The 16,028-nt window shown below is 44.0% G+C and overlaps 1 protein-coding gene across 1 annotated transcript in view; it reads right to left on the bottom strand.

Moving 5' to 3' along the window:
• LOC112114616 (cytosolic Fe-S cluster assembly factor nubp1-like) overlaps positions 1-15,807 on the bottom strand; it is a 25,370-nt gene extending 9,563 nt beyond the window's left edge. Inside the window, exons 1-5 of the mRNA XM_029913621.1 lie at positions 15,697-15,807; positions 14,979-15,112; positions 3,853-3,921; positions 1,538-1,570; positions 649-739 (exon numbers count right to left, since the gene is read on the bottom strand). Coding sequence (XP_029769481.1) covers positions 649-739; positions 1,538-1,570; positions 3,853-3,921; positions 14,979-15,089 — 304 coding nt within the window. The 5' untranslated portion in view covers positions 15,090-15,112; positions 15,697-15,807. The remainder of the gene's footprint in view (positions 1-648; positions 740-1,537; positions 1,571-3,852; positions 3,922-14,978; positions 15,113-15,696) is intronic.
• Between the last annotated feature and the right edge of the window lie 221 nt (positions 15,808-16,028).

Here is a 16,028-nt window from a genome sequence, read left to right as displayed (position 1 = left end):
CCTGACCCAGGGCCTGGGCCCCTTAACTGCTTGTTTGCTCAACCCCTGCCCCAAAGGGCTTGAGCTGTGACTGTTTCTGCCCCGCCCTGATCCAGGGCCTGGGCCTGCTTAGATGGTTAGTTAGCGCTCAGCCCCTACCTAAGGGCCTGAGCTCCTGAACTGTGAGCCGCTCAGCCCTTGCGTAAAGGGACCTGAGGTTGGACTGTCTGCACTTTAGTGAGCCGGTGTGGCACCCCTCCATCTCGGAGGGTAGAGCCCCGGCTCAACCCTACTACACCATGCCTATTTAGAAAGTTCATCAGACCCGTGTTAACACGGAGCAATAAACTATAGATATAAATTCTGCCCAAAGTGTGAAAAAAGTATCAAATGTACACGTTAATCAGTAGTATGCATGCAATGATATTTTATCAAATATAGACTCCTTAGTTTCCATCTAGCCAGTCTAAACTAAGTTGTTCTGATTACGTTAGAGAGCTCAGTTCAATATACGATAACCACCCCATAGTGAAAGGAAATGCTAAGAATAACTGCTTTGCCAACAAACCAAGTTTTATATGGGAAAAAAGGAAGCACTGTCTAAATTGCAATAGTTTATGCTCCCCGATGCAACAAATCAACAACAATGAAAATACTTGAGATACAGACCGTTTTTTTTGGGTCCTCTCCAGATAACAGCATCATCAGGACCACTGAGCAAGAACCCCACAGACATTACACACAAGTTTTCTTCAACATACTAGAAAAGAGGAAGCATACTATTAAGATAGCCCAGAAAGAAATTTACTTACCAAAATAATATCCGTACCAGTTCTTGAAAGATTTTAATGGATCAAAACATAGTTTAAGAAAATGGATGTTTGAAAAAAAATGCAGTGTCCTTACTTTTCCTCCATCAGTCAAAGGCTGCACGATTTCTGTACAACAATCAGTAATCTGACTATATTTACATATTAAAGAGCCTTTTACAAACGGATAATGCCAATTACTGCAATAAATCTTCACAGAATCACTACTGAGAAGGCATGTGGCTAAAATGACTTCCCTTCCCCTCTCAGCATCAGAAAAATATTTGTGTGGTGGCATGTACAAAAAGTTTGAACAAAATCTGAACTATTTCCATGCATTTTGTTAAGAACATCACCTCTGTTATTCCTTGGGATTTAATTATCTGCAGTTTTATTATAACTGGAAGTGAAGTATTATGCAAGTGCATGAGAACCAAAAATAATTGAAACCGACTAGTCTATTTTCGTTGTCCAAACCAAAATAAGTGCAAAGGGAAACAGTTGAAAAAGCGAAACTTTACTTTGTTTTAAAATGTTCAGTTATAATAACCCACTGTGATGTTAGTAACAGAAGGAATTTTTATAAAGCCATGATGTTTAATCTGTAGTGCCTCTTTAAGAAGCAGGTCTTCTGTGTATGGAAAAAGAGTGGGTAGGAGGGAGAAAATAGTTCTGGTTTCTCTTTGGAATAGGCCCCCCTAAACTGTTTTCTTTTTTAAAAAAGAAAAGAAAAAACCTCACTAACTTACCACCGGAGACCATCCAGAACCACTCTGGTGAACCTGAGGATAAAAGCAATGTTTTAAAAACCCATATATACACACAAAGTATGTAAAATATAAGCTACACTGTAATGATAGCGTATTTCTTGGCATCTGGTTTGAAATGTAACCGTATTGAAAGAGTCAAATGGCCATGTAAGAAACTGCAAAAAGGCAGAGTTCCTGAATTAGTCAGTAAACAATTAATTCTGTTGATGAAATGGCTGTTGCAGCAAACAAGCTGCCTAACAATCTGCAATATAGCCGTCATTCCCTTGCTGCAGAAAAGTTAACCCTGAAGGACACCACCCTGAGAAATATTTGAAGGAAAGAAAGAGTCAGATGCTGCTAGCCATTGCCTGTAAATATAGGGATACCTGCTAAAAGTTTGCTACGTAGTACAACAAAACCAGAAAGGGGACTGGCAACCAACTCCAGAGAAACACAAGTATATACAAATTTCTCTCAAAGACAATACTTCCTTATGCCAATGGCATTACTTTCCTATTAATGTGTCAGCCTGATCATAGATAAATGTTGTGACGTTGTGCAGTCTATATGGTTTTATAAAAACATAATAAGTGAATATAATGTAACTGGAATATGCTTCATGCAAAAGGTCTCTTATAAGGTATCATTACAAAGCTTATAATCTACTGAGTGTGATCATCCTATTTGTATAAATGTACTACTCTTGTATCTGAAACTAGAAATATGAAATAACTCTGAGGGCCTATTGTAATTATGCAAAGTGTGGGCCATTAATAGTGGTTTGAAATCTTGATGACTCCCATTGTCTGCAGATGGCTGGGTTTACCTGTGAGTCTTCCTGTATGTGTGTGTGCTGGCAAGTGGGTAATGAAGTCTTGCAGTGACATGTGATCATGTCACCTGAACTGGAATCCATCTTTAACCTGGGTGCTTTTCCAGTGAGGGGGGGGGTGGAAACCCAGAGGGACAAAGGGTTCCCGCCTTATGCAAAAGATATATAAAGGGGTGGAAGAGAACAGAGGGGGTGAGGAGCCATCATGAAGAATCCCCTAGCTATCACCTGAGCTGCAACAAGAGCTGTACCAGGGGAAAGAATTGTGCCCAGGCCTGGAAGGTGTCCAGCCTGAGGAAAAAAAAAACTTACTGAAGCATCTCTGAGGGTGAGATTATCTGTATTCAGTTTGATTAGACATTGATTTGCGCATTTTATTTTATTTTGCTTGGTGACTTACTTTGTTCTGTCTGTTACTACTTGGAACAACTGAAATCCTACTGTCTGTATTTAATAAAATCACTTTTTATTTAGTAATTTACTCAGTATGTATTAATACCTGGGGGAGCAAACAACTGTGCATCTCTCTCTATCAGTGTTATAGAGGGCGAACAATTTATGAGTTTGCCCTGCATAAGCTTTATGCACAGTAAAACAGATTTATTTGGGTTTAGACCCCATTGGGAGTTGGGCATCTGAGTGCTAAAGACAAGCACACTTCTGTGAGCTGTTTTCGGGTAAACTTGCAGCTCTGGGACAAGTGATTCAGACCCTGGGTCTGTGTTGGAGCAGACGGGAGTGTCTGGCTCAGCAAGACAGGGTGCTGGAGTCCTGAGCTGGCAGGGAAAACAGGAGCAGGGGTAGTCTTGGTACATCAGGTGGCAGCTCCCAAGGGGGTTTGTGTGATCTAACCCATCACAAATGTCTTAGAGGCTGCTAATCGCATGGCAAAGAAGGCTCAAATATCCTTCTAATACAAACAGTACCATAACCTGTAAGCAATGTTTAAAAGTAAATTCCCTGTACAGCATGTTAAGTGTCTTTCTCCTATGCCAGTTAGCTAGTCTTTAAGGAAACAAAGGTGAACCTTACTAACACTAATGGTGTACGTGATTAGTACCAAAACACTGTGTGTGCTTCTACTTCTCAAAAATTGAAAAACGGAGCTATAATAAGGCTCCATATCACTAAAACTTCAGAATTTTGTACAAAGTGATGATTCTGCACTATTATAGTCTTCAAAAGCAATAAAATTCATTTTATGTTGTGTTATCCTGGCATTAACTGTTTACTTGAAGTGTGCAACTCATTTGTACAAGCTAGTCAAGCTGTACTGAATTTGGAGGGGCTCAGCTTGCTTTTTATTACGTAAGCATTTCCACACATATTCCCCAAGAAGTTATTCTTGAACAAGCCCTAAATATAAAAAATATTAAAAAAAAAAAAAGCAAACTAAGTCAAGCAGAACTCCCAGTAAATAACCTATTAGGTCACTTGAGACAAGTTGCTCTTACTGTTTTTAAAGCAAAAACAATCATACCTGTTCTCCCTCTATACCCATTATTTTAGGGATTGATGGTCCACAAATATCTATGTCCAACAGAGCAATCTAAGAAAAAAAAAAAAAAAAGTTGGAAATAAGTGCACAGAGTTGTTTACATGATATAAATTAGAAGCAAACACTAAAATGAGTTGAAATTTGGAGAGTATTTAGCTTAGATTAGTAATGGGAAATGAAGCATTCTGACATTAGATCACTGGCGTGAAGACATTGTTGGTAGCAGGCCCAGTTCTAATGGGCAGTCATTCACCATCGCAATGGAAGTTAATTGGTATCTTCCTTGGTAGTTGACTGAGCATTAATCCTTCAGTTTTATTCTTAGTTTGCCTACAAAGACTATATTGGTTAGTCAACAGGGCTATAGATCCACCTTAAAAGAACAACAAAATGATTGGTAGTATCCTCCCAGAAGTTTGAAACCCTGTCTTTGTCTGTTTTAATCGTTTACATCTAACAAATTCCACCCCCTCCCCACCCTCAGGGTATGTCTACACTACGAGGGTAGTTCGATTTCACTTAAATCGAATATGTGGAATCGATATTAAAGTCGAACGTGTGTGTCCACACTAAGGACAGTAATTCGACTGTGTGAGTCCACACTAACGGGGCAAGCGTCGACATTGGAAGCGGTACACTGTGGGCAGCTATCCCACAGTTCCCGCAGTCCCCGCTGCCCATTGGAATTCTGGGTCGAGCCGCCAATGCCTTCTGGGTAAAAAAATGTGTCGAGGGTGCTTTTGGGTAACTGTCGTCATCCGTCCGTCACTACCGCCCTCCCTCCCGACCTGAAAGCGCCGGCGGGAAATCAGTTCGCGCACTTTTCTGATCAGTGACAGCGCGGATGCCACAGCACTGCGAGCATGGATCCCGCTGCGACCATCGCTGCAGTTGTGGCCGTTCTCAACGCCTCGCAGCTTATCATACACCTTTCCCTGAGGCAGATGCAGAGAAATCAGGAGAGGAGGCTACGGCACCGCCGTGAGGGCCTGAAGTCGGAGAGTAGCACAGAGCTCTCAGAAACCACGAGACCCAGCGCCCAGGACATCACGGTGGCAATGGGTCATGTTGATGCTGTGGAACGGCGATTCTGGGCCCGGGAAACAAGCACGGACTGGTGGGACCACATAGTGCTGCAGGTCTGGGATGAATCCCAGTGGTTGCGAAACTTTCGCATGCAGAAGGGGACTTTCCTTGAACTTTGTGACTTGCTGTCCCCTGCCCTGAAGCACAATGACACCCGGATGCGAGCAGCCCTGACTGTCCAGAAGCGAGTGGCCATAGCCCTCTGGAAGCTTGCAACGCCGACAGCTACCGGTCAGTCGCGAACCACTTTGGTGTGGGCAAATCTACCGTGGGGGTTGTTGTGATGCAAGTAGCCAACGCAATCGTTGAGCTACTGCTCTCAAAGGTAGTGACCCTGGGAAACGTGGAGGTCATCATAGATGGCTTCGCCGCGATGGGATTCCCAAACTGCGGTGGGGCTGTAGATGGGACTCACATCCCTATCCTGGGACCGGACCACCAGGCCAGCCAGTACATCAACCGAAAGGGCTACTTTTCAATGGTGCTGCAAGCACTGATGGACCATAGGGGACGTTTTACCAACATAAACGTCGGATGGCCGGGCAAGGTTCATGACGCTCGCGTGTTCAGGAACTCTGGTCTGTTTAGACGGCTGCAGGAAGGTATTTACTTCCCGGACCACAGAATAACTCTTGGGGATGTGGAGATGCCTATAGTCATCCTCGGGGACCCAGCCTACCCGCTAATGCCCTGGCTCATGAAGCCCTATACTGGCGCCCTGGACACTGAAAAAGAACTGTTCAACTACCGTCTGAGCAAGTGCAGAATGGTGGTGGAGTGTGCTTTTGGCCGTCTCAAGGGGAGATGGAGAAGCTTACTGACTCGCTGTGATCTCAGCGAAACCAATATCCCCATTGTTATTGCAGCTTGCTGTGTGCTCCACAATCTCTGTGAGAGCAAGGGGGAGACCTTTATGGCGGGGTGGGAGGTTGAGGCAAATAGCCTGGCTTCTGATTACGCCCAGCCAGACAGCCGGGCGATTAGAAGAGCCCAGCGGGACGCGCTGTGCATCCGGGAGGCTTTGAAAGCTAGGTTCCTCAGTGAGCAGGGTAACCTGTGACTATTAACTTTGTTTAAAGAGAAGCTGAACCTGCCCCCGTTTCTTTACCCAGTTTATGTTGACTATCCTCTCCAGCTACATACCCCCTTCACCCCCTTCCCAAAAAATAAAATCTGTTCTGTTTTGTTAATGAACACCGTTGTCTTTATTACTGTTTTCGCGGGAATGTTTTAAACCGGGGACGCAGACTGTGGCGGGGGGCGGGTTTAGTGTTCTGATGCAAATGATGCTTCTAAACTCCCGGAATTACAGGCTCCACACTGGTGGACTGGTTGTTTCAACGGAGCCTGCCAGCACTCCTGGGCGGGACTGCGTGTATGTGTCGGATATGTGACTTTCTGGCAGGGGGAGGAGGGTTACAGATCCCCTGCTGCGTGGCTCTGTGATCCAGGATAAGGACCGCTGCATAAGATCTGTAACTGCCCTCCCCCGCCACAAAGTCACAGAGCTACCCCCCCCCCCCCACACACACACACACAGAACATGAAAACCACCTCCCAGACTGACCAGGGCAACTAGTGACTGCACTGTGTATGTGTCCTGATGCTGGACCTGACCCCGCCTCTGTACCCTGCTAAAGGTGACTGTCCTGTCCAATTACCAAGCCCCTTCCCCCCCTTCAGACAGACTCTCCTCCAAGAGAAAATCATGGAAACAGTAATTAACAGAAACGAATATTTTATTATGAACCACACATGAAACGAGGGGTGGTGAAACTTGGACGGGGGCTTGTGTGAGGTGGGTAGGAAAGGACTTTTCAAATTTTGGGGAATGAGAGCCCAACAGTGCTAGAGCAGTCTGCACTGGTTGACTGAAAGTTTTAACGGCCCTTGCCGCCCCTCCTTCTTTGGACTTTGGGTGAGGGGGGTGTGGGACTTGGTGGCGGGGGAGGGCGGTTAGAGATAGACCGCAGCGGGGCTCTGTCCTCCTGCCTCTGGTCTTGCAGAACATCAACAAGGCGCCGGAGCGTGTCCGTTTGCTCCCTCATTAGTCCAAGCAGCGTTTGAGTCGCCTGCTGGTCTTTCTGACGCCACCTCTCCTCCCGTTCCATGATTGCTCGGTGCATTTCGGACAAGTTCTCCCTCCACTGTGTCTGCTGGGCTGCCTGGGCTCGGGAGCAGGACATTAGTTCTGAGAACATGTCCTCACGCGTCGTCTTCTTCCTCCGCCTAATCTGCGCTAGCCTCTGTGAGTGTGATGCCAGGCTGGGTTGGGAGACAGTCGCAGATGTGTCTGTGGGAATGGGAAAAAGGGAGTGAATTCCTGAGACAGATAAATGAAGTTGTGAACAAAGAACATAGTCTTTCTCTGAACAAGACCATGCACTGCACCTCTCACATACGCACTCAGGACAAGGTCGAATTTTCGGACCTCGCCTTCAGTGCCTGGGGTCTTGCAGTGGCGATCTGAGAAGCGGGGCAGGACACCTCAACTTGTGTAGCAGGCAAACATGGTAAGCCGTAGACTTGTGGCTGCTGAAAACTTTAATAGTAGCACTGGCCTCCTTTCACATTGAAAGCAAAGCCAGTCTCTGCTGCCAGCAATCCGGCAAGCAGGAACTCTGTCCCTGTCCCACCCCCTCGCGGCTGTCCCAGGGAAAGATCCCTGTATGCTGCCCCTCTCCCGCCTCCACCGCGTCGCTGTAAAGCAGTCCCAATACTAACATTCCCCTCCCTAATTCAAAGCAGGGCATCATGAGCGACATCACCCTGATGAGGATCTCGGACAGCGAGAAGGAACGCATGCTTAGGGAAAGCATGCAAAAACCAGGGCCGTATGCCGCCATACTTTGCCGTGCAATGATCCTTGAGTATTTGATTGTCTCCTGGCGAGGAAACGTCTCATACCATGGAGGACCCAATAAAATCGCTCTCCCCAGGAACCTGATGACCAGGCTTGAACATTACCTGCAGGAGACCTATGTTGATATCTCCCATGAGGATTTCGTCTCTATCCCCGGACATATAGACCGGATTTTGGTGTAGCTGCACTGGCAGGGACTAAAGAGTGGAGCGTCTTGGGCAGCAGAATCATGAAAAACCGGACATTGTTAGATTTTTTTTAAATAGTTGGGACTACAAATTTTATCGCCTAAGGCAAAGAAATCATGAAAAACCCATTGTTAATATTATAAATATTCCAGTTCTGTTAAAAATAAAAGTTTAGATGTTTAAATCACTTCAGGAAAAACCCATTGTTAATATTTTAAATATTCCGGTTCTGTTAAAAATAAAAGTTTAGATGTTTAAAGCACTTACTGCTTGATCCTTCCCCTGATTCTGTGTCCGGGGTAACGGCTGGGGACAGTTGGTAGGGGATCTCGGTAAGGGTGATGAAGAGCTCTTGGCTGTCGGGGAAATCAGCGGTGCAAGCGCTGTCGACTGCCTCGTCCTCCTCATCTCCTTCCTCATCTTCCCCGTCCGCTAACATGTCCGACGAGGAACCGGCCGCAGACAATATCCCATCCTCAGAGTCCACGGTCACGGGTGGGGTAGTGGTGGCGGCCGCACCTAGGATGGAATGCAGTGCCTGGTAGAAACGGGATGTGTGTGGCTGGGATCCGGAGCGTCCGTTTGCCTCTTTGGTTTTTCGGTAGCCTTGTCTCAGCTCCTTGATTTTCACGCGGCACTGCGTTGCATCCCGGCTGTATCCTCTCTCTGCCATGGCTTTCGAGATCTTCTCGTAGATCTTTGCATTCCTTCTTTTGGAGCGCAGCTCTGAAAGCATGGACTCATCGCCCCACACAGCGATGAGATCCAAGACTTCACGATCAGTCCATGCTGGGGCCCTCTTTCTAGTCTGGGATTGCACGGCCATCTCTGCTGGAGAGCTCTACATCGTTGCCAGTGCTGCTGAGCTCGCCACGATGTCCAAACAGGAAATGAGATTCAAACTGCCCAGACAGGAAAGGGAATTCAAATTTTCCCGGGGCTTTTCCTGTGTGGCTGGTCAGAGCATCCGAGCTCTGACCGCTGTCCAGAGCGTCAACAGAGTGGTGCACTGTGGGATAGCTCCCGGAGCTATTACCGTCGATTTCCATCCACACCTAGCCTAATTCGATATGGCCATTTCGAATTTAGCGCTACTCCTCTCGTTGGGGAGGAGTACAGAAGTCGAATTTAAGAGAGCTCTATGTCGAACTAAATAGCTTCGTGGTGTGGACGGGTGCAGGGTTAATTCGATGTAACGGCGCCAAATTAGACATAAAAGCCTAGTGTAGACCAGGCCTCAGAGGCACAAATGTAACATGATCTTCACAAAACACAGCTCTTGGACCTGGGTGTAATTCATGCTCCCTCTGGTGACTGACCAGTATATAAATTATATAGAAAAACAATTTCTATATTTGTGTATGTATTTAATGTCTCAGTAACAGAGTGGTGGATTTATAAAAAGATTTAGAACCTAGATGGCACTGCTCAAGCATGAAATCTTGAGTATCAGAAATTATTGGATAATACAACAAACTGCACCGACTACCTTCAAACTGATGTCATTAGAATGCAACCATCAATGGCTGATAGTGAAAGCATATGAATCAAATAAAATTTTAAGCAACTGCATTGTATGGTTGAAAAGATCTAATAACTTTTATTGCATTTTCTTAGAGGCAAATTACCAACGTTCTAAATTTATACTGTTGCTTATGAAGATTCATCTTGTCAGGCCTCAGCAACCCTAGTTCTACTTGCATGAAGGCAATGTCAGACTCAGGTAATTTAATTTACATTGGGAAAGTGCAGACTGAACTAACTTAGTCAGTAGTATGAAGGCCAAACTGTCCACGTAGTCACAGATTTCACTTGCCAACAGGCAAGCAGCATAAGAAAATATTTCACTTAGTTGTTCAATGCTTGCAGTTTGAGGGAATGACAAATCTTATTTACAAAAGAATTTTAAACACACCAGCAATTCCTCTTATACCAGGAGTAATGATAAACAGGAATTCCTCATAAAAAAGGGAAGTCAGTTATGCAGCATTTTCCTTCTTCAGAATTAGGCATTAAAAAAAAGTGAGCGACAGTTTTTACATCTTCTGGCATGACAGTACTCAGCCCTCCCTAGCAAACAGGAGAAACAGCCCCAATTCCTTTGCTTGCACAAAGCCTAGCAAATTAGTAGTTTTAGAAACAGCCCATTAGGAATACAGTTGACAAACACGTTTTTTTCAAATTGCCTTTCACTCCTCCTATCCATGATAGGTGCCTTCAACATCATGTCAGGGTTATTTTAAGTTCAATACAAAATATTCTCTCGAAGTGTTAATAGTTTGAAGAGTCAGCAAGCATCTCTTCTAATACTGGTAGGAAATGGAAATAGAAAACAGGATTTTGATTCTATAGCTCATTTTCCTTATGCAATAGCCTGTTAGAGCAAAGGGCACATTACATACAGCCATCTTTATATCCCATTATGTCAGATGGGTGGGCTGACCTACTGCCATGGAGCATTCTTTTGCCAATAGAAGGAGCATGACAAAGCTGAGTGATAAAAAGTCAAAATAAACCCAGGGTGATATATGTGTGCGTGGTTTGTTTAGATTTTGGGGAGTAGAGGGGAGCATGGCAGAGAGGGATTGGAGCCAGCAGCAGACTCGCACTTCAAGTGCTCAGTATACAACTAGTTGCTTTTCTTTTACAAGTGCTCGTTCCATGGAACAGTACTGAGTACTAGTTCCAAAGGAAGCTTTTAGCCTACTGTTCTGAACATTTAAAAGCTTGCAAAGATATGGGTGGACAAGAGGGCTAGAATTCATGAGCTACAGCTGCTCCTGTGTTCCTCTTCCACTTTGTGATTTTATGACCATATTTAACAAAAACAAAAAACAAAAAGCCCAGAATCTTTTCCCCCCTGCTGCTTTGCAAGAGATCCACACAAATAAACAATACAGAAAGCACTGTCAAATACAAAAAGTAAACACAGTGGGGGGAAAAGTCTTTTCCTGAAATTTTTCAGTTATAGTAATCTTTAGGTGTCATTTCTAACACCAAGAATAAAAATTTTCAGACATAAGTCTGACTTTCCAAGTAGTCCATGTCACATGAAAAAAAAAAAAAAAAAAACTTAAAAAATAAAAACCCAAAAAAAAAAAAAAAAAAAAAAAAAAAAAAAAAAAAAAAAAAAAAAAAAAAAAAAAAAAAAAAAAAAACCACACACCAACTGCCAAGGTCAACACACATGAAAGATACAACTGTTTGTTCTCCACCGGAGTTTTAAACAGTTCAAAAATTACTATTAAATATTAGGGCTGTCAAGCGATTAAAAAAATTAATCATGATTAATCACACTGTTGAAGAATAGAAGAAAATAATTTAAATATTGATTTAAATATTTTGGATGTTTTCTACATTTTCAAATATACGGATTTCAATTACAACACAGAATACAAAGTGTACAGTGCTCACTTTATATTTTTTATTACAAGTATTTGCACTGTAAAAAAACAAAAAAGTAGTATTTTTTCAATTCACCTAATATAATTACTGTAGTGCAATCTCTTTATCATGAAAGTTGAACTTACAAATGAAGAATTATGTAAAAAAACCTGCATTCAAAAATAAAACAACTTAAAATTTTAGACCCTGCAAGTCCACTCAGTCCTACAGGCGTTCACATGGCACTGTTGTAGCCGGCGTCGGAAGATATTTATGTACCAGATGCACTAAAGATTCATACATCCCTTCATGCTTCAACCACCATTCCAGGGGACATGCGTCCATGCTGATGATGGGTTAAGAACATAAGAACGGCCATACTGGGTCAGACCAAAGGTCCATCCAGCCCAGTATCCTGTCTGCTGACAGTGGCCAATGCCAGGTGCCCCAGAGGGAGTGAACGTAATGATCAAGTGATCTCTCTCCTGCCATCCATCTCCACCCTCTGACAAACAGAGGTTAGGGACACCATTCCTTACCCATCCTGGCTAATAGCCATTAATGGACTTAACCTCCATGAATTTATCTAGTTCTCTTTTAAACCCTGTTATAGTCCTAGCCTTCACAACCTCTTCAGGCAAGGAGTTCCACAGGCTGACTGTGCGCTGTGTGAAGAACAATTTCCTTTTATTTGTTTTTAAACCTGATGCCTATTAATTTCATTTGGTGGCCCCTAGTTTTTATATTATGGGAACAAGTAAATAACTTTTCCTTATTCACTTTCTCCACACCACTCATGATTTTATATACCTCTATCATATCCCCCATAAGTCTCCTATTCTCCAAGCTGAAAAGTCCTAGCCTCTTTAATCTCTCCTCATATGGGATCCGTTCTAAACCCCTAATAATTTTAGTTGTCTTTCTCTGAACCTTTTCTAATGCCAGTATATCTTTTTTGAGATGAGGAGACCACATCTATATGCAGTATTCAAGATGTGGGCATACCATGGATTTATATAAGGACAATAAGATATTCTCCCTCTTATTCTCTATCCCTTTTTTAATGATTCCTAACATCCTGTTTGCTTTTTTGACTGCCACTGCACACTGCGTGGACGTCTTCAGAGAACTATCCACGATGACTCCAAGATCTCTTCTGATCTTGTTCTGCTCGGTAACAATCCAAAGCAGTGCGGACTGACATGTTCATTTTCATTATCTGTGTCAGATGCCACCAGCAGAAGGTTGATTTTCTTTTTTGGTGGTTTGGGTTCTGTAGTTTTTGCATCGAAGTGTTGCTCTTTTAAGACTGCTGAAAGCATGCTCCACACCTCGTCCCTCTCAGATTTTGGAAGGCACTTCAGATTCTTAAACCTTGGGTCGAGTGCTGTAGCTATCTTTAGAAATCTCACATTGGTACCTTCTTTTGCGTTTTGTGAAATCTGCAGTGAAAGTGTTCTTAAAATGAACAACATGTGCCGGGTCATCATCTGCTATAACATGAAATGTATGGCAGAATGCGGGTAAAACAGGGTAGGGGGACATACAATTCTCCCCCAAGGAGCTCAGTGACAAATTTAATTAATGCATTATTTTTCTAACGAGCGTCATCAGCATGGAAGCATGTACTCCAGAATGGTGGCCGAAGCATGAAGGAACATATGAATGTTTAGCATATCTGGCACATAAATACCTTGCAATGCCGGCTACTAAAGTGCCATGCAAATCCCCGTTCTCACTGTCTGGTGACATTGTAAATAAGAAGAGGGCAGCATTATCTCCTGTAAATATAAACGAACTTGTTTGTCTTAGCAATCTGAACAAAAAGTAGGACTTAGTGGACTTGCAGGCTCTGAAGTTTTACATTATTTTGGTTTTGAGTGCAGTTATGTTACAAAAAAAAAAAAAACACCCTACATTTGTAACTTGCACTTTCACGACAATACTTGTATGAGGTAAAGTGAAAAATACTATCTTTTGTTTATCATTTTACAATGCAAATATTTGTAATAAAAAATATACACTTTCATTTCAATTACAACACAGAATACAATATATATGAAAATGTAGAAAAACATCCAAAATATTTAATAAATGTTGGTTGGTATTCTATTGTTTAACAGTGCAATTAAAAAACTGATTAATTTTTTTGAGTTAATCACCTGAGTTAACTGCAATTAATCAACAGCCCTACTAAATATCTACCACTTTAAACATATCATAGAATATCAGGGTTGGAAGGGACCTAAGGAGGTCATCTAGTCCAACCCCCTGCTCAAAGCAGGACCAATCCCCAGACAGATTTTTGCCCCCGATCCCTAAATGGCCCCCTCAAGGATTGAACTCACAACCCTGGGTTTAGCAGGCCAATGCTCAAGCCACTGAGCTATCTCTCCCCCCTGAATGCTTCAAGACAAGGATAGTAGAACAAGTAGCATTCTAAAATGAAATTAGAAGTTATTAAACTAGTAGCTACCTACAAACCACTTACATCAACGCTTATATAAGTAACTTGTCTACGAGTAGTCCTATGGAATGATTTATATGGTTGAGGGGCTGCAAGTTCAGGGCCTTACATTACAAGTAAGCAAAGAAAGATGTGACTTTCACGTGACTAGAATATATGCAGAGACCCACAGAGTTAAAACAACTGTGAAAACTGTAGCACAACACATCATGGAGATAATAAGTGTATAAAATAAAACTTTACTATCCAAACATTTCAACACACACCCAAAGAGATCAATAAAGTAGATTAGAGAATAAGAAATTATTTCTGAAGGATTTATTTTGGACTCCATCATCAATTATCCTCACTGAGACCTCTGGAAGATACTACAATATTAAAATGAGAAGGAATACAGTAGTTCTATGCTCTAGCAGCAGGGTCCACTGACATTAAACATGCCAGGGAACTGTCAGATGCATTTAAAAAGATCTGAGCCCATACTCCTTGGTTCTGCTAGGGATATAGTGTGGTTAGATCACATCCGAATATACAAGTTTGTCTATCCCATATGCTAAATATGTTAATATATTCTCTCTTCCGTACTAGTATGGAAATAGCAAATCCAGATTTTGCACTTTAGCATCATGTCTCTATATTAAACATTCAATGCCACGTCTGTTCTATTCAACTTTTATATTTAGAATTTTCTATACATCCAGTTACCCTGGAAAACACTGCCCAAATTTGTTAGAACTTTATTTGCATTGTAGAAAACCATGAAAACACTTTCTCTCAAGACTTTATTACAAAGATTTAAAAAAAACAAAAACAAAAAACTAGAGCATTTCTTTTATTCATGTACGACCAAGCTACTAGACTTTGACAACAGTAATGAAAATCAAGTAAAATACCATAAGAATCATCTGTAACTGTAGTTTTAGGTTGTCTGATAAGTAACAAAAGTCTAGTATATAATTTTTAGCATTTGTCAAAAAAAAAAAAAGTTATGTAGTCTTTTCTCCCAGCACCTTGGACGTGTTAAAATGAAGTTTAAATCAGATATTCCTGTCTATATTTTTACCCCAAGCTGTAGTCTCTGTATATCCACACAAAGACCTACTGGAGAGGGGTTTCTCACCTGTTTAGTCTCGTCCTTTGCTAAGCCATGAGCCAAGTGGGCGCTGAAAGTGCTCTTGCCGACTCCTCCTTTCCCAGACAAAACTAGTATTTTGTGCTTCACAATTTTCATTTTCTCCTTTATTTCTTCTATAGCTGCAAAGGTGTTCCCAAGAGTTTGCGCCATGAGCATAAGGGATGGCACCCCAGGAACCCTCAGCCTAGGCCCCCTGCCACCTGAAAGGGCTGCGGGCCAGAGTTTCAATTCTTCTCCCCATGCACCCCACCCCGTCCCCCTTCCCAGAGAGACATACTCAATGCACTCCCCAGACACCCCCCAATAACTACCCCACCCCTCCATCCCCACACACCCCACCCCTGAGAGACATGCTCAATGCACCCCCCAGATGCCCCCCAATTACTACCCCCTCCTCTGCCCACTCCCCTCCCAAGAGGGATGCTCAATGTGCTCCCACACACCCCTCCCCACACACCCCTCCCCCCTCCTCGCCCAAGACACATGCTCCATACACTCCTCAGGCACCCCAATAGCTCCACACCCTCCCCGAGAGACATGCTCCATGCACCTCTCAGACACCCCCCAATTACTACCCCTCCCCATCCCTACGCACCCCCTCCCCAAACCCTTCCCCCAGAGACATGCAACCACGCACTCCCCAGACACCCCCAATAGCTACCCCCGCCCCACCCGCGGCTCCCCGATCCCCCAGCGCACTCACCCGGGTCCGAGGCGGCGGGGCCGCCGGCGGCGCACAGCCCCTGGTTGGGGCATCCCTGGCAGGCGGCGGCTCTGCCCGCTTGGGCGCTGCTGGTGCCGGGGCAGCCTGCAAGGGAAGGCGAAAGAGCGGGCGGGAGCCCGGGTCAGGGGAGCCGAGACGCCGCCGCCGAGGCCCCCGCGCCGCGCGCCCAGCTCCCCTCACCGTGCGGCGGCGGCGCGGCCCCGGGATCCTCCGCCATCGCTCAGCCGCTGCGTCAGCACCACTTCCGGGACGCCGAACCACTTCCGGGGCGGTGGGAAAAGCGGCGGTCACGTCTCCCCGTGACCGTTGTG

The sequence above is a fragment of the Terrapene carolina genome, unplaced genomic scaffold, assembly GCF_002925995.2.
Source record: "Terrapene carolina triunguis isolate 2854851 unplaced genomic scaffold, T_m_triunguis-2.0 Scaffold751, whole genome shotgun sequence".
Classification (NCBI taxonomy): domain Eukaryota; kingdom Metazoa; phylum Chordata; order Testudines; family Emydidae; genus Terrapene; species Terrapene triunguis.
The sequence above is the reverse complement of the archived record's forward strand: the minus strand, read 5'-3'. Positions and strand labels throughout refer to the sequence as shown.